This window comes from Pisolithus orientalis (assembly GCF_024613125.1).
Source record: "Pisolithus orientalis strain OTSU chromosome Unknown F5J12scaffold_24, whole genome shotgun sequence".
Lineage (NCBI taxonomy): Eukaryota > Fungi > Basidiomycota > Agaricomycetes > Boletales > Pisolithaceae > Pisolithus > Pisolithus orientalis.
The window spans coordinates 522,037-536,308 of record NW_026260805.1 but is presented as its reverse complement, the minus strand read 5'-3'; the positions used below and the strand labels follow the sequence as shown (position 1 = coordinate 536,308).

Below are 14,272 nucleotides of genomic sequence, written 5' to 3'. Positions count from 1 at the left end.
CCTCTCTGGGCCGACTCAGCACGCCGTTTGCCGCGTTCCTCTAATTTTCATCTCCGATCCAATTCTCTTGCCTTTCCCGGAGCCCACACACGCCATTGCCATCCGGCCAACACGCCAACGGACGCCTCCCCCCGGTGGTCGTATAGTACGTCGCTATTGTACATCATTATATATTGTTCGCGTATGTATGTGTGTGTGTATGCTGCATTCAATGTCGTCGAACAACTGCTATCTGAAAGTCCCAACCTCCAACAATGTACTTGATTTCCATCAACCGTCTTATCTCTCGCCACCCCTTGCTCACCTCCTCGGCATCACGCACGTCCGTCACAACGTAAATGAAATCAGCTGGCGAGAGAAGAGACCGCAGCAGCGATCCAATTAAGAACCCAATCATCGCAATGATGAGAACCGTCGACAGCGGATACGTCCTCGCCGTTAACATGGTCCTCGTCGATCCCGGTGGTGGCACGTTCACTACCAGTACCTCCTCCCCGTCCACTTGCATAGCACTGCCCGTCGTGGTTCCTCTCACGGCTGACGTCGCCCAGCGTGTCAGCGTGTTTGGATAAGCATTCAAGAACCCGAGAAGCCCCTCGGACCCAGAAGGGACCTGGCCCTGCGCATCCACTCCATTTTCGGGCGATTCCTGCTCATCGTCCTTTAGGACACTTGTTCCGATTTTGTCCTGGCAGAACTATCACCGCGACTCACCGGACCTTGACTTTTATCAGTATCTTCCTCGCTCAATCCGTCCCCTTCAGGCGTCTTCGGATCTTCTATGATGTCGGTGGCGTGGACACCTGCCGCCCTATCAAGCAGCTCCTCCGCACGTGCAAGCGGCACCTGCAACTCTTCAGGAAAAACGTCACCATCCTCACCGCACCTGATTGGCCATCATCAGTATCGCCACCCCCCACCAATGACACGCACTCGAGTCCAATACCCACCGTTGTACCACGGGCATCCGCGATACCCTATCGTCCTGCAATTCATCGCGTCCAAGCGCCGTCAACGATTCCTTCTCGCTTACCACAGCAGTAGCCGTTCCGTTCACGTTCACCGTGGCGCCGCCTCCATTCTTCCTCGCACCATTGCCGGGGCCTATCTCGATTTGCACGGTAAAACCTTTGCTTTGCAGGTCCAGTAGCCACTGCGGTTTCGGAGGGGCACTCCGGGTCTCCCCTGTCAACGGATCCTGCACTGTAGAAATTTGGAATTGCGCAGTCGGAAGAGTCAGCCGCAATAGATGCCGTGGAGGTCGGTCGGCATTCAATCCCGAAGAATGTAGTGGTGACGCGGGCACCGTATACAGGCTCGACGCGACAGGTAGCAGCATTTGTGCAGTTCGGAAGGTGCTTCCATCCGACGAAGCGGAACGTGCCGTAAGGGACACGAACTTGGATCCGTCTCGGAGACCAGAGGTGATCTGAACACTATAGCCCTCGGGGTAAAGCTTCGAGTCCACGAGTACTTCAGCCACGACGAGGTCAGTCGATTGCTTGAGCTCGCCTTTGATTGTGAACGCCGAAGATCTGGCTGCTCGTTCCGTTGATCGTGATCGCACCGGCGAAGAGGATGGTTCTCCCCGATCTGATGATGGATTTGGCGACGCAGCGTACTCGGTACGGCCACCCTGACGAGCGTCGGGTGTCGTTCCTGTCGCCCCAGTCAAAACTCGCGATACCCTCGATGTTGCTTCCTCGGGCCGGGGCTGGCTCGACATCGTTAAGAAGATTGAACTGTTATATGTGCGGGTGGTAGGGTCATAAGTCGACCCAACAAGTATCCGATTCTCGTCCCGTCGCTTCAACTTCCACGAGGGCGACCCACCTCCCGTGACAGCAACAACACCAGGAGGAGCTACTTCCGCACTTTTAGACTCAGTCAGAACGAGCCCAGTTGCAGGTAGTCTAGTCAATGGCAAGGGCGACGATCCCTTGATGTAGGTCTCCACGGCGAGTATAGACCTCGGCAGGGCCGCATTTATCATCGAGTTCATGGCAACGGGAACCGAGCCCGCATAGTCGACCGCCACGATCCGAGTACAACGCGTTGACGGAATAGCATAGTTCTCCTTCGTATACGGGTCTAATGTCTCCAGTATCCATCCATCGATAAATACGCGTCCAATTGGATAGCCATACGAGTTGTATTTCTCGGATGAAAAAGATGAGACAGATTCCGGATGGAAGGATGCCGACACACAGAAGATGACATTCCTATGATCCTGCGATAATCCCGCCTCTCCTGGTGTAGCATCGAAGTTCCTTTGGGGAAGCTTCGCACGCGCCATCAACGAAGATAGGTAGAAACCCCTGTCCCGGAAGGGGAATCCACATTTCGACACTACGAACGCAGTATGGCATCCTGCACCGAAGCTCTCGAAGACGATAGCGGATCCGAAACGATCGTCCCACTGCTTTCGGCAGTCATAGCTTGTCACTATTGAAGAAACCTCTTCGGCAGAAACACCCTCGATGACTTTCTCACCCTTGTGCACGGGTATAGCCGGTGAAATTTCTGGAATTACCTTGCGCTGCACAGCGAGACCTTTGTCAGTTACGAGCGTCCATCCATCTTCCTGATGAACCTGCGATTCGCGAAGCCAATGCAAGGCTTCCAATACATGCTGCATTGGTACCATCGAGGACGATGGTACGGATGCAATTGCAGTGGCTGCGGTAGATGGCGTGACGGCGGCGACCGCAGATTGCGTTGTACTCGTTGCTTGGTCAACCGCAGACGACCAGAAACTTGCAAGTGGACTGGAGAACCTCGGAGCGGACAGCCATCCTGACGACGTTGTCGTGCTGCTTGACTTCGGCTGGGGTTGTTCTGCGGGATCAGGGGTTGGCGGCTTCGTCGTCGGACCACCGTCCGTCGGCGACGCCGGCTCGTCTGCGTCCCATTCTGCGCGAAGCCTTCGGATAACACTGACGACTGGGGGCTGGTCGAGAGGTATGCGCAGCGGCTTGACACGTTTCCGTTTGCTGAGCGCCCTGATCTCAGTCTCTGCGAGCTCCTCCACGTCCACAGAAACTCGTGCCCCATTCACCATTACCACACCTTTGTCACGGGCAGATGCCATCGGTCCTCGGCGCACAATCGCAAGCAAGCGCTCGTCTGCCGCAAACAATGCGTCATGGCTCAGCGTCAACCATAACCCACCTCCACCCTCCGATAGCCGGTGTCGGCGCAACGCAATAACGTTCTGCGGTGGCGGGTCCACCACGATGTCTAGCGCAGAGGCCCACGTATCCATGTCGCACCTTATTTCACACTCGATGGTATGCACTGAACTTGAGCTTGCTCCTAAATCGTTCCCCCCATTGTCGGCATCCCCACTCGTAGAATTCAAACCAGCGCCCCCGGGACTCGTACCACCACGACGTCCCTCTGCTCTCTCGTATGCAACCCGAAAAGTGCCTTTCTCGTGTTCGTAGCGCATTTCGGTTGCACGGGCGCCAGAAAGCCGAGTTACAACAGGTGGACCACCGCACTTGATGACAAAATCACCGACTCCGGCCACCGCTGCAACCATCTGCGACGGAATCGTCATTGCCTTGTTTGACCACCCCTTCGGATCGCTTTGTTCTAGTAGGGTGAGCTGTGTCGTGGTAGGGTTGAGGGCCTCAATTGCCCATCCTTGGAGGTCAACCTGGGTGCGAATGATACTAGGATCGAGGAGCGGAAGGGATGGGAAGAGGTATGGATCGTCCGCAGAAAACGAGAACACGTGTATCGTAGTAGGGGACTTGTACACTGTCTTAAGAAGCACAGCATCACGACCGCTTGAAGACCATCAGAAGTTGCAACTGTAGAGAAAAAAACACCGACATACACGACTGGCCATGCCGGCTTTGTCTTGAAATGCCACAATTCCGTGAGTTCGTTGACATCCTCCAGTAAGTTTGCGTCGTCATGTTGTTTATCCCAGAACACACGGGCTCCTGGGGAGACGAGCGCGCTGTAGAGGTCCCATAAGCCCAGCCCGACGAACGTTGCTTCCGCGCGGTACACCACGAGCGTTGGATCGATCGAGTCAAGTTGGGTCACGGAGACGCCTCTAGCTTCCGTGGCTACCAAATTGTCAACGCTGAATTTTTCAGAATGTGCGACTCTCCCACTTACTCCGCTTCCACTTGGCCTCTGGTTCTTGTAATAAAGACGAAAAGTAAATATAACTCCTTCTCACTCTTGCCAGGATCGATTTCTCAGCGGTAGCAGATCGATCCGCGGTATTCAGTGTGATTGTGCGGGAAGGCGTGGAACCAGATCCAATAGTTCCGACTGAGCTTACAGAGGATGTAGTGTGGAAGCTCACATTGGCAGCACTTGAGGCATCCTGTAGAATCTGCTGCTGTTGTCTGACGGACGTACCCGAGTCGCGCTCTTCTGCGCTCTGTATCGTTTGCGGGATCCCGTTAAGCCTGATCCCGCAACTAGGCCCAGACAACTCGATCGCGACGCGTACTTTGAGAATAGAATGAGTATCCGGTAGAGAAGCGTGTGTGACATGGAGAACGATGAGCTCGAACGGCTTTCCTGTCGGTATCGAAGGATCGCTTCTGTGGCGAACGGCACTCGCACTCCACGGCAGTTTCTGAGCTTTGTCCGAAGAAGCCTTGATAGATAGCTGCACATCCCAACCTTCAGAAGCAGGTAGATGGCATTCAACTGAGCGTGTCAGACGGCGATATTCCCTAATCTCATCCAAGCTGTGGCCACCGCTGCTGTCTGTCGCATCATCCTCCGGGTGAATGGCATACTCGATTGTGAGTGCCTGTCTATCAAGTTGGAAACGCATGCGTTCAATGCTGACTCCGTACCCATGACCGGAGAGCATTGGAACACGGGATCCGCGTGTCTTGACAGTCTTGTAAAGTCCGAGAACCATCGTAGATAGCTGCTGACAAATACTAGCCGATGAATTGAAGTTCCATAGGGCCCGGAGGTCGTGCTGCCAGAAACAGGTAATGCGCAAGACGGGGGTGGACAGTACTATCGAGAGCCGTCTCTTGAGTTGTTCTGCCGGTGATGATGACTGTTGAAGCGGTGACTGAGGTAAAACTTGAATCCACCACGTAAAAACTGTGAAAGGATGAGTACAGACACATGAAAAGAAACGGCTAAACAAACGTGCAACGTTTGATCTGACGTAAGGAGGTGATGGTCTGAGATACGTGGGATCATCAGCAGAACGAGGGAGCGACGTAGATATATCTATGATGGTAGAGGCATTCTGGTGCAAGCGAGAAATAGTCACAGCATCTCTAGGGCTGGGCGACGTGTCAGTGACAAAAGATTGGTTGCAAGTAAGGGGTAGAGATTACTTTGCGGGCCAACCAAGTGTAAACCTTGTTTTAGTTATTCTTGTCCTCTGGTCGAACAGCTCGACAAGCTGTGAGGCATCCACAGCGGGGTCCCATTCCTGCCTAATTTCAGGAGTTGTGATGATAGCCTTCCATACATCCATTGCAGCATTTTCGTCTGTAGCTGGTACATCCAGAACGGCTCTGTAAACGTACTCGCCGGACTTGGTGACCTTGCGGTGGACCGCCACGTCCCTCAGCTCCGGATTCAACGACGCCGCCCGCGACTTTCCCTTGCGTGGCGAAGGCGCGTCCTGGGGGAGGGGTACATGTTTCCATTCATTAGACGAGTAAGATGCCAGAAGTTGGCGAAAGTTGGTTTCCGCTGCACTGAGCGCATCACTCCACGTTTGGCGGAGCCTGTAAAGTGCGGCGTCACCGTCTGCCGACTGCGCTGACTTGAACAGGGCATGGTTGAATAACTAGTACGAACCTGGTTCCGTCTGACATGAATTTACAGACAACAGTTGCCAGTGAACACTCGGACCACGCAAGGCCAGATGTGATAGCATCGACTCCAGCCACGACACCCGCGCGCAGCTAGTATATTGGGGGGGTTAATAATTTACCCACGTGGCTTTGCAAAACCCAAATTTGGAATCCAGACATAGCTTCCTTCCGTCCTCGGCCCGGGAGTGGGGGGCCTCTGCCAGTGACTCGCCGTCGGGGAATTCTCAGTCATCGTCACCCACGTCGACGAACGACACTGACTTTGACGATTTTCGTAAATGGCGGTGATACCAGGGTCTATCCAACAGTCAGACGTGAGCGAGGCTTGCGATACTGCTCACGCAATGACCTGCAGGCATGCTTCTCTCTTATCTCATGTGTTAAAAGGAACCAACATATCCGTGAGGTATAAACAGTGACCGCATTCTAAGCATTCAATCGCACGTTGCATTCGGATATGTCGGCGGTAAAGCTGCAGTCTTTCCCCTGCAGTGCATGGGATACGACGTGGATGTAAGTTCCGTCTTGTACATTCTACTATCCTATCTGTCCACGATGAACAAGCGAGGCAGGTGGTCAATACTGTAAACTTCTCGAACCATACTGGTGTGTCAGCCTTCGACTGTCCCTCTCTGTCGATTTACAATCGAATTTTTCAAGGGTATGGATACTTTGGGGGGACAAAAACGACTGCTGAGGAGCTTAGTAAAATCTTCGACTCCATGGACAAGACAGGAGTCCTCACCGCCACACGTCTTTTAACTGGTTACATTCCAAACGCAGCAGCCCTTGATGTAGTGCATCATCTCGCCCAAAAACTTAAAGTTCGTAATCCCAATCTGATATATCTTCTCGACAGTAGGTTGTCTCCTGTGATTTGTCTTTCAAAGGCTGACAGAGCTGCTGTAGCTGTACTTGGGGACGCAGGCAAACTCTATGTTGCGGCGGATGTGATTCCCGTATACCGAAAGATGCTCCCCCTTGCTACCATCATCACTCCAAATTGGTTCGAGGTCGAGTACGTCATCATGCATTTAATTGTCTGGAGGTTTCTATATGACCGCCATTTGCAGGACACTAACTGACATCAAGCTTACTGACCTCGCCTCTCTTCGTGGTGCACTTGTGAAGCTCCACACTGCGTACCAAGTTCCTAACGTTGTTATCTCCTCTATCCCGCTTTCTCGTATCGCTCCCTCCGTTCCTGCACACCTTCTTCCTTTGAGGCCTATCAACGGCGTCGCCCGGAATGGGGTTTCGCCACCATCTGCCCTACCTGACGAGCAACAATACTTGATTTGTATCGTTTCCTCACTTAATCACGTCCCTTCGGAGGCAACCTCGCCGATATCAACCGTATACGCTCGTTGTGTTCCACTTATATCAGGGTACTTCTCGGGCGTGGGTGACCTCTTTTCAGCACTACTTCTTGGTCACTTTCATCCCGCGTCTACCGGACCGATGCATAATTCCGCGTGCACGAGTCCATTAGCTACGGCGACAGCTCACGCCCTTTCTAAAACTCACGCTATACTTTCACTCACGCACCTCGCTGCTTCTGCGGAGTCGCTACCTGCAACGGACGACGAGCTTGACGCACGCGAATCGGAGCGGATAACGAGGAGGATGAAAGGTCGGGAGCTGAGGTTAGTGCAGGGTCAAGATCTCTTCAGATCTAAGGATCCCGTCGAGCCAATGATTGTATGGGAAGGATTCTGGCAAGAATAATCGCTCCGTTATGCGTATAGATGGGCATTGGCTGGACATCTAATATTATAAGCTTGCATGCACAGACAGCTACGTAGCGCATGAAATAAGTGTCTCCGGATGAGATGCAGAGAACAGAAGTACGTAGCGTCTTCACATCAACCAGTCAAATCCAAATGCCCTACTACCTGTTGCAATCCTGCCTCTTCGTGCTCCATAAAGTGACCACGGTCACAAATAGATAGCCTTTGAAGCAGCGCACCTGCTTTTGCCGACCTGCGAGAGCGTTGCGCAGATGCCGTATACATGGCATGCTCGGATTAGCCCTGCAATAAACCTCGCGGAGAAAGTAGACCTGCTTGATCGTGATATTCACCAAGGTTGCCATCCAGTTCTATCTCACGCACCTGTCCGAAAACAACAGTGGCTGTATGAAATGTTCCCGCGCAGAACTACCTTTGTCAAGTGGGCGGGGCGGAAGAATGTGACAGAGAGAAATGAGGGTTTCCTCATCCTCGGTATCATAAAGAATTGGTTTACAATCGAATTCCAAGGGCGTGTGGAAGTTCGAGCCTTGCTCCTCGACACGGCGACCATACGTCAGGTCAGTGTCGAAATTGGGCGAAGGTCATCTAATCCTGCAACCCCCCGCGTGTAGACAACGCATGTCGAGCGATATGAGGAGCAGCGCAGATGATTCACTGCATTGTGACAGCGTCAAGTCATCACTGAATCTATTCGAGACGAACGACTAGAGAGCGCCAGAGCAACGGATAACAGCGCCGCGAGTGAAGTCCAGCCGAACCGCTGTGGACAACGGTATTTCAAGACATGCTAGTAGTAATGCCGTTGCAGGGATTTCGTCTATAACAGTGATTTTCTCGAGATGAACAAGAGCGGCCTTCGCTACCGCATGTATCTCAACAGTAATTTCATCGCTTCTCAGGACGCCTTCCACCCAAGGGGCGACTCGGCCATTGCGCACCGCGCTAGGATCTGTGTACCAATCACACGGATAATGGAGAAGGATCCTAGTTAGCAGTTCCGGGAGAAGCCAACATGCATGTGACAGGTCATTACGCCGGGAACACGCAGGGCAGACAAAGAGCGAAGAACGGACGTGATCTTGTTGCCAACGTGACCACGAACCCGGTGGATGAGGGGTCCCGACAAAGTGCCACGAATGCTGCTCACGTCCAGGCTGTGTTCGGAAGACTTCGATAGATCTTCGGAGATATTTCTGTGCAAAAATAAAGTGTCCGGGCTGGATAAACACAGATACCTGCCCACCAGCTCACTCGAGTGACGGACCTCCTGCAGGAACGTTCGCAGTCACAATGTAAGGAACAGCACGAGCTAGATCACCCAGGCCTACAGGGGACGCAACACATGAGACAACTCCCCAGTGGACTCACGCATGGGGTAGAACGGACATATATCAGAAGGTAGCTGTTAGTTACAGATGACATAGTTTTCTGTAGCTTGTTGGAACGAACCAACTGGTAGTCAATGCTCACGTGACAAACGCGTGTCGGTATACTTTGGCCATTACACTAATAGTCAGTGCTGTTTAAGCCACTCGACGTTCGCCCCTGCTTGCGAGTATGTCTCTGGAAATTTCACCCCCCTCACGCACCCTTCCGACGAGCTCTCCGAATCTAATGCCTTTCCACATTGAATACTCTGGCCCAGCACCGATATCTCGCTACTTCCGACCCGAACCAGCGCCTGCAACAAACGAGACGCGCCACCTGACAACGGCGCTCAGCTCAGCCAGTGTAATTACTCTCACGGGGGGGCCTACTGCAAGCACCTCCGAGTCGAAAAGCAGTGTTACATCGGAGTGCAGTGTCGCAACATCTGTGACCGCCGTTGAGGCGGTAGATATGTTGGAACCTAAGGAGACGATTGGTGCAGACACTCAACCAAGTTCAGAGCTCGATTCTGCGCACGGCTCAGAACGAAAACTGATGGCAGCGTTCAGAGGGAGGCGAGTTGTCGGGCAGGATGTGAAACTGCCTGATGGGTACGGTGGACTTGTATTACAGGCGCCTTCCCTCAGAAGTGTTGCGGGAAGTCGTAGCAGAACCAGTGGTTTTTGTAAACCGCCTTCTGCAGCAAATTCAAAACCGGCTAGTACACGACGAACTACGCGTAAATCGGCGCGTGGTCGCAAGTTGGATGAAGATGTGGCTATGGAAGAAGCTGTCGATTCGGCAGAAGAAGATTACCAACATGGACTACCACCGAAAGCAGTTCGCCAACTAGTGCCAGTGTCAACGTTCTCCTCATTCACGATCTGGTCGCCTGATATCCCTGTGGATGAAGGGAAGGACGAATATATGCGTACTCTGATCGAGTGGACGAAGCTTGCAACAGAGGTCTGCTGCGCTTCGGATTTCTTATCCTGTGGAGAAGAAGCTGACATTTCTTTCAGCTACATTCATGTGGTTGAAGGAGCGGGCATTTGGGCAGGTACTGGTTACCAGGGAGCGAGGATATTCTGATTTCGCTTTGAGCGCCAAAGCATATGCTTTGACGTGTCCATTCGGAAAAGGTTCCTGGGATGTCCCGGAATTGCTTGGCGCGTCATGAGAATGCTTTGTCACATACTGGTTCTCGATTGTAGGCAGGTGCCACACCGGCGTCGAGACGAACCGAGGCTGAGCTATTCATCAAGCTTCTGCTATTTACGTGGACTCTTGCCTCGTGCTCATATATGACATACCAGGACATACGAATCCCGAAGGTAAGTATTAAGCTTAAAAGTTTGGGCTGATCAAATTGGTAAATTACCCCTGAGATGGCCTGACGCGGGGTTTGATGCGTATTCAGGAACACAAGGCAAATGTTCAGTCCGATGAAAAATTCTCCAACATCCATCTTCCTCTCCTCCATCCCATTCTGTAGCCCTACCTAAGACTATCCTTTACCCAGTCGCTCCTTACGCATTGCAGTTTTGCAGAAAATTGTCCAATCGTCACTGTAAGTATCCACGAAACCTGTTTGGGATAGCTAATGGGTCTGAATATGTGATCGCGATGGGGTAACCAGCCGCTCCAATATGTTCGCCACAATCTTGACTGTCCTGCTTGCGGCAGTCAGTATCACTCTCATCCAGGCGGATCCAACCCCGATAGCCCCAGGTCCAGGCGATGTTTTTATCGAGGGCCAGAGTTGCTCTATCGCCTGGTCAGCAGACCCCAGCGGAATGTGGACAACCATGAACATATATTTGATGACCGGTGACAACTACAACATGATAAAGTTAGCCAGTAGGTTGACTTTTGTTCTTGTCGTACACTAGTGAAATAGTGTTTCTATAGGTGTTAGCACTGTCAACGGAGCCGACCCTACCAAGACCACGTACTCGTACCCTTGTCCCCAGGTATGCTCACTTTTAAGAGGTTTCTGCCCTTTCTCTCAATCCATTTTTCGTCACAGGTTTCACCCTATGCCCCTATTTATTTCTACGAATTCTCATCACCAGCCTCCACTAATTTGACCTGGACTACTCGTTTTACCATCACCGACTCGACAAGTGACATTGTCCCCGCGCCTCAGCCCACGCAGCCAGGGGGTGCCAACATCCCTTGGGGGACTGGCACGATCATTGGTACATCAGCATCTCCATCAGACAGTGTCTCATCTTCTACCGTGTCCACGACTGTGTCTACGGCGACTTCCTCCCCCACGGTTTCAAAGAAAAATCCAGGAGTTTCCCCCACTGACACCACTGGCGCTACATCTACTCCAGTTTCGATAACAGATTCGGGTGTTTCTCCCACTGACACCTCTGGCGTGACATCCACTCCGGCCCCCAGCACTACCGGTGCGGCTACTGCTAATGGCGCAAACATAGATATTCCATCGGGCCTGCTCTGGCGGGCAGTTTTCTCCATCGCAGTGTCTATCTTCGGCTTCGCTGTCATATTCTAGCTGCCAGGAATGATTCGCACCGCAACATGATACAACTCATAGCCTCACTGACCAACTAGTTCTTACCTTCAACATCTAAGACAATATATGTGACAGTTCATGTTTATTGGGCAACCATAGCTTCTGTAGGTTCTTTGTGGATTCTTCGTTCTCTGCCGTTGCCCAACCTCTGCGTGTAAAACTCCCTGGTGTAGTTCGAATGTTCTAACAACTGCTAGTGTTTCGGGATGCCTTATGATACCTTCCATTCCATTCTGCCCTCTAGGGTCGACTGACATCAGAATAACAGCTGGTGAACGTCAGAATGAACTGACCACATATCTTCCCCGGGCAGCACCTTCACAATTTCCATAAGCTGATCCCAATCCTTGTCTTCTACCCACCCAATGGTCTGGTCCTCCCGTAGCGTCAATGCCTGGTTGAGCGCTCTTGTTTGTGTCCCCTCGCGCTCTAGAATGCTGAGCTCCTTGTCGATAGCGTCTAGCCATGCTACCGCCACCCTTTTCTGTGGTAAACTCATGATCGGGACTCGCAGCGCCCACAGGCAGCGGTCTGTTCCATGAGTGACCAATCCTGTGGCAGTGGTGTCAGACGCTATCTACAGCCAGAGGCGTGCTATGAAACCGCGGCGAGTCTTACCGTTCGGCCTGACTTGCTCGGGGGTCCAATGTATTTGATATCTGAACACCGAGAATCTGGCTCGCTGAAAGTCTCTCGCGAAAAGCCGGACAGGTAAGTGTACTTGCCCGTCGCTCAGAATATCGCCCATAAGCCTCCGCGCCTCCTCTGCGCTTGCTGAGGTTGGTAAACTTCTGTACATTGGCATAAGCTTCTCGACAACCGGGCGCGGATAGTAACGTAGGATGTTTGGCAAAACATCCTCCGGTCCATTGACTGGGTGAGCAATGGAATAGAGGTACCACTCTTCGCTGAGATGACCGATTGCTATGCTCTTGACACCTTTCTCTCTCAGCTTGCGAGCCAAATTGCCAGATTTTTGCCACGACATCGGATTTGGATCGCTTGCCATCCACTCACCGTCGAGACAGCCTCGGAATGTCCTGTACTCAACATCAAGGCTGCCGTCCTCGATTATGCCCATCAGAGCCTCCGCCGGAACTTTAGCTGAGTCGCGTAAAGTCTGGAGGATATGAGGGGCCTTTGGATCGAGGTGCAACGCCCGGCACAGTGCCTCAAACTGGGGTCGCAACTCACCCAAAGTTTTTGGGACAGTTCTTGGAAATAGATGTGAGTCAGTCATTCTCCGATATCGTTCAAGCGGAACGCACAGTATGGCATTCGATTGTAGGACGGCAGTGTGAATCGGTGACATCTCGCCGTCTGGCAAACGCGATATGTGGTGCAAGATTTGATGTACCGAATGTGCGCCTGTGAAAGCATGAGATTGGGGAGAATCACCACCCCTAGTGTGACTGCTTCTCTCTCACCAGCAGACAGTCCCGTAAGCCGAATGTTTTCCGAGTCGCCTATTAAATATCTAAGGTGAGAAGACCACACTCGACATATGCAAGACGACGTCGTACCTCCAAACCCTGTGATGTTCTCGCGGATCCAGCGTAAAGCGAGCCATTGGTCCTTAAAGCCAAAGTTCCCGTCGACCCGTGGTTCGTCAGATGCCAGGAATCCCAGCACAGACAAGCGGTAACCGATATTGACGAAGACTTGTTCACGTTCCTCCGCAGCGTATTGGGCCTGACTGCTAAGTTCGTGTGGTGACCCGAACTGAAGGAAGCTAGCACATAATATGTGAAACCGACATATTTGTCAGGGGTAAAGTCATACACCTACCCTCCATGAATGAAAACTGTGACAGGAAACTTGGATTTCGTAGTGAATCGAGATGGGGACACAATGTTCAAGAATAAACTTTGAAAACCATTAAGTTAGGATCACTCATCGTCCAAACAAGAAGCCCTCACGGATTCTCTGACGGTTCACCGAACCCTTTGCGATCGGCAGCCGGAACTCCTAGGTTCAGTCAACATCAGGGGTGAATGACTAGACTTTATGGAGCTTGCCTTCTCCTTGCCCATCATTATCCGGTTGGTAGCAGTCTACAACCACAGATGTTCTCGCCGTCGGTCAGTTAGCGTTGGGATCCGAGCCGGTTGAAACGCACGCCTTGTCTCGTGAACGTAATCTTTTTCCTCGTACCAGTAATCCTCAGGGAGGGGTTGGGGGTCAGTGAAACGCACAGGAGGCAGAGCGTATGGAACCTCTATTTTCGGCGGTTAGGGAGTGGGTCTGCGCACTAAGGCGAGGTTTATATGTACCTACCTAGGAAGACTGCTGCACCGTTAGTTGTGCGACCGCCTCTAAGAGGTCCATACTTCGTCTGTACGACTACCCTTGTGCCCTCTTTCAGATCCTGAGGGATATGTGGGAAGGCCATTCCAGGAGAGTGGGTGAGGGGAGGTACTACGGAATAGCTCAGGGTATCACGTGACGTATTTCCCATCGAAGTATCTCATGATTGAGTGCAGTTCGAGATAAGTTCAGGAAGATATAGTCCACTCTGTGGTTACTCGCAGCCTGACAGTCTACTTCCTCACCACACGGTCGCCTTCGTTGATGAACCGGTAGACATGAGTAGTCCCAAGCACCAGGGCTTGCTGAGCCTGCACCATCTCGTGCAGAGTAGCCCACTTCACATTTTCGTGTGGATCGATCCACTCAATAAAGCCTACCTGAAAGCGAAATTGAGCTGATTTTTTACGATCCTTTGTTGAACGTACCAGCATCAACAAGATATGTGGTCAACTGTGACTATGAGCTCACAC

General features: G+C 52.2%; 5 protein-coding genes across 5 annotated transcripts; 3 read left to right on the top strand and 2 right to left on the bottom strand.

Annotated features, from left to right (window-relative positions):
* Positions 1-121: 121 nt before the first annotated feature.
* Positions 122-5,901, bottom strand: F5J12DRAFT_844899 (uncharacterized protein). The gene is made up of 8 exons (XM_051746297.1): positions 5,809-5,901; positions 5,337-5,735; positions 5,143-5,282; positions 4,135-5,094; positions 3,845-4,082; positions 951-3,794; positions 715-886; positions 122-649 (listed from the first exon to the last, which is right to left on the bottom strand). Exons 1-8 carry the CDS (start codon positions 5,823-5,825, stop codon positions 209-211), a joined length of 5,211 nt encoding a protein of 1,736 aa, XP_051598174.1. The 5' UTR covers positions 5,826-5,901; the 3' UTR covers positions 122-208.
* A 9-nt stretch (positions 5,902-5,910) lies between these two features.
* F5J12DRAFT_844897 (bud site selection protein 16) lies at positions 5,911-8,002 on the top strand. The gene is made up of 6 exons (XM_051746296.1): positions 5,911-6,180; positions 6,242-6,338; positions 6,398-6,431; positions 6,486-6,683; positions 6,735-6,843; positions 6,899-8,002. The coding sequence occupies exons 1-6, from the start codon at positions 6,104-6,106 to the stop codon at positions 7,551-7,553; spliced, it is 1,170 nt and encodes a 389-aa protein (XP_051598173.1). The 5' UTR covers positions 5,911-6,103; the 3' UTR covers positions 7,554-8,002.
* A 1,134-nt stretch (positions 8,003-9,136) lies between these two features.
* F5J12DRAFT_894707 (ribonuclease H2 non-catalytic subunit-domain-containing protein) lies at positions 9,137-10,127 on the top strand (the record flags this gene model as incomplete). The annotated part of the gene is made up of 2 exons (XM_051747761.1): positions 9,137-9,913; positions 9,990-10,127. 2 exons carry the CDS (start codon positions 9,137-9,139, stop codon positions 10,125-10,127), a joined length of 915 nt encoding a protein of 304 aa, XP_051598172.1.
* Positions 10,128-10,257: 130 nt separating this feature from the next.
* Positions 10,258-11,505, top strand: F5J12DRAFT_250315 (uncharacterized protein). Its single transcript, XM_051738587.1, has 4 exons — positions 10,258-10,517; positions 10,587-10,807; positions 10,859-10,920; positions 10,977-11,505. The coding sequence occupies exons 2-4, from the start codon at positions 10,597-10,599 to the stop codon at positions 11,469-11,471; spliced, it is 768 nt and encodes a 255-aa protein (XP_051598171.1). The 5' UTR covers positions 10,258-10,517; positions 10,587-10,596; the 3' UTR covers positions 11,472-11,505.
* On the bottom strand, positions 11,237-13,979 carry F5J12DRAFT_745013 (Alpha/Beta hydrolase protein). Its single transcript, XM_051742069.1, has 12 exons — positions 13,770-13,979; positions 13,612-13,710; positions 13,511-13,546; positions 13,412-13,460; positions 13,281-13,358; positions 13,016-13,224; positions 12,920-12,958; positions 12,761-12,860; positions 12,111-12,706; positions 11,786-12,044; positions 11,538-11,732; positions 11,237-11,471 (listed from the first exon to the last, which is right to left on the bottom strand). Coding segments are annotated over exons 1-11 (1,647 nt in total). The 5' UTR covers positions 13,951-13,979; the 3' UTR covers positions 11,237-11,471; positions 11,538-11,731.
* Positions 13,980-14,272: the final 293 nt, after the last annotated feature.

Coding starts and splice junctions, on each gene's coding strand:
- F5J12DRAFT_844899 (XM_051746297.1), bottom strand. Junction 3,795..3,844: donor AAGCCGGCATGGCCAGTCGT/GTATGTCGGTGT, acceptor ATGGTCTTCAAG/CGGTCGTGATGCTGTGCTTC. Junction 887..950: donor CGGATGCCCGTGGTACAACG/GTGGGTATTGGA, acceptor ATGGCCAATCAG/GTGCGGTGAGGATGGTGACG.
- F5J12DRAFT_844897 (XM_051746296.1), top strand. CDS start 6,104: ATGGCGGTGATACCAGGGTCTATCCAACAGTCAGACGTGAGCGAGGCT. Junction 6,684..6,734: donor TCTGATATATCTTCTCGACA/GTAGGTTGTCTC, acceptor GAGCTGCTGTAG/CTGTACTTGGGGACGCAGGC. Junction 6,844..6,898: donor CCAAATTGGTTCGAGGTCGA/GTACGTCATCAT, acceptor CGCCATTTGCAG/GACACTAACTGACATCAAGC.
- F5J12DRAFT_250315 (XM_051738587.1), top strand. CDS start 10,597: ATGTTCGCCACAATCTTGACTGTCCTGCTTGCGGCAGTCAGTATCACT. Junction 10,808..10,858: donor CAACATGATAAAGTTAGCCA/GTAGGTTGACTT, acceptor GTGTTTCTATAG/GTGTTAGCACTGTCAACGGA. Junction 10,921..10,976: donor ACTCGTACCCTTGTCCCCAG/GTATGCTCACTT, acceptor TTTTCGTCACAG/GTTTCACCCTATGCCCCTAT.
- F5J12DRAFT_745013 (XM_051742069.1), bottom strand. CDS start 13,950: ATGGGAAATACGTCACGTGATACCCTGAGCTATTCCGTAGTACCTCCC. Junction 13,547..13,611: donor TTACGTTCACGAGACAAGGC/GTGCGTTTCAAC, acceptor CTGTGGTTGTAG/ACTGCTACCAACCGGATAAT. Junction 12,045..12,110: donor CGAGCAAGTCAGGCCGAACG/GTAAGACTCGCC, acceptor CCACTGCCACAG/GATTGGTCACTCATGGAACA.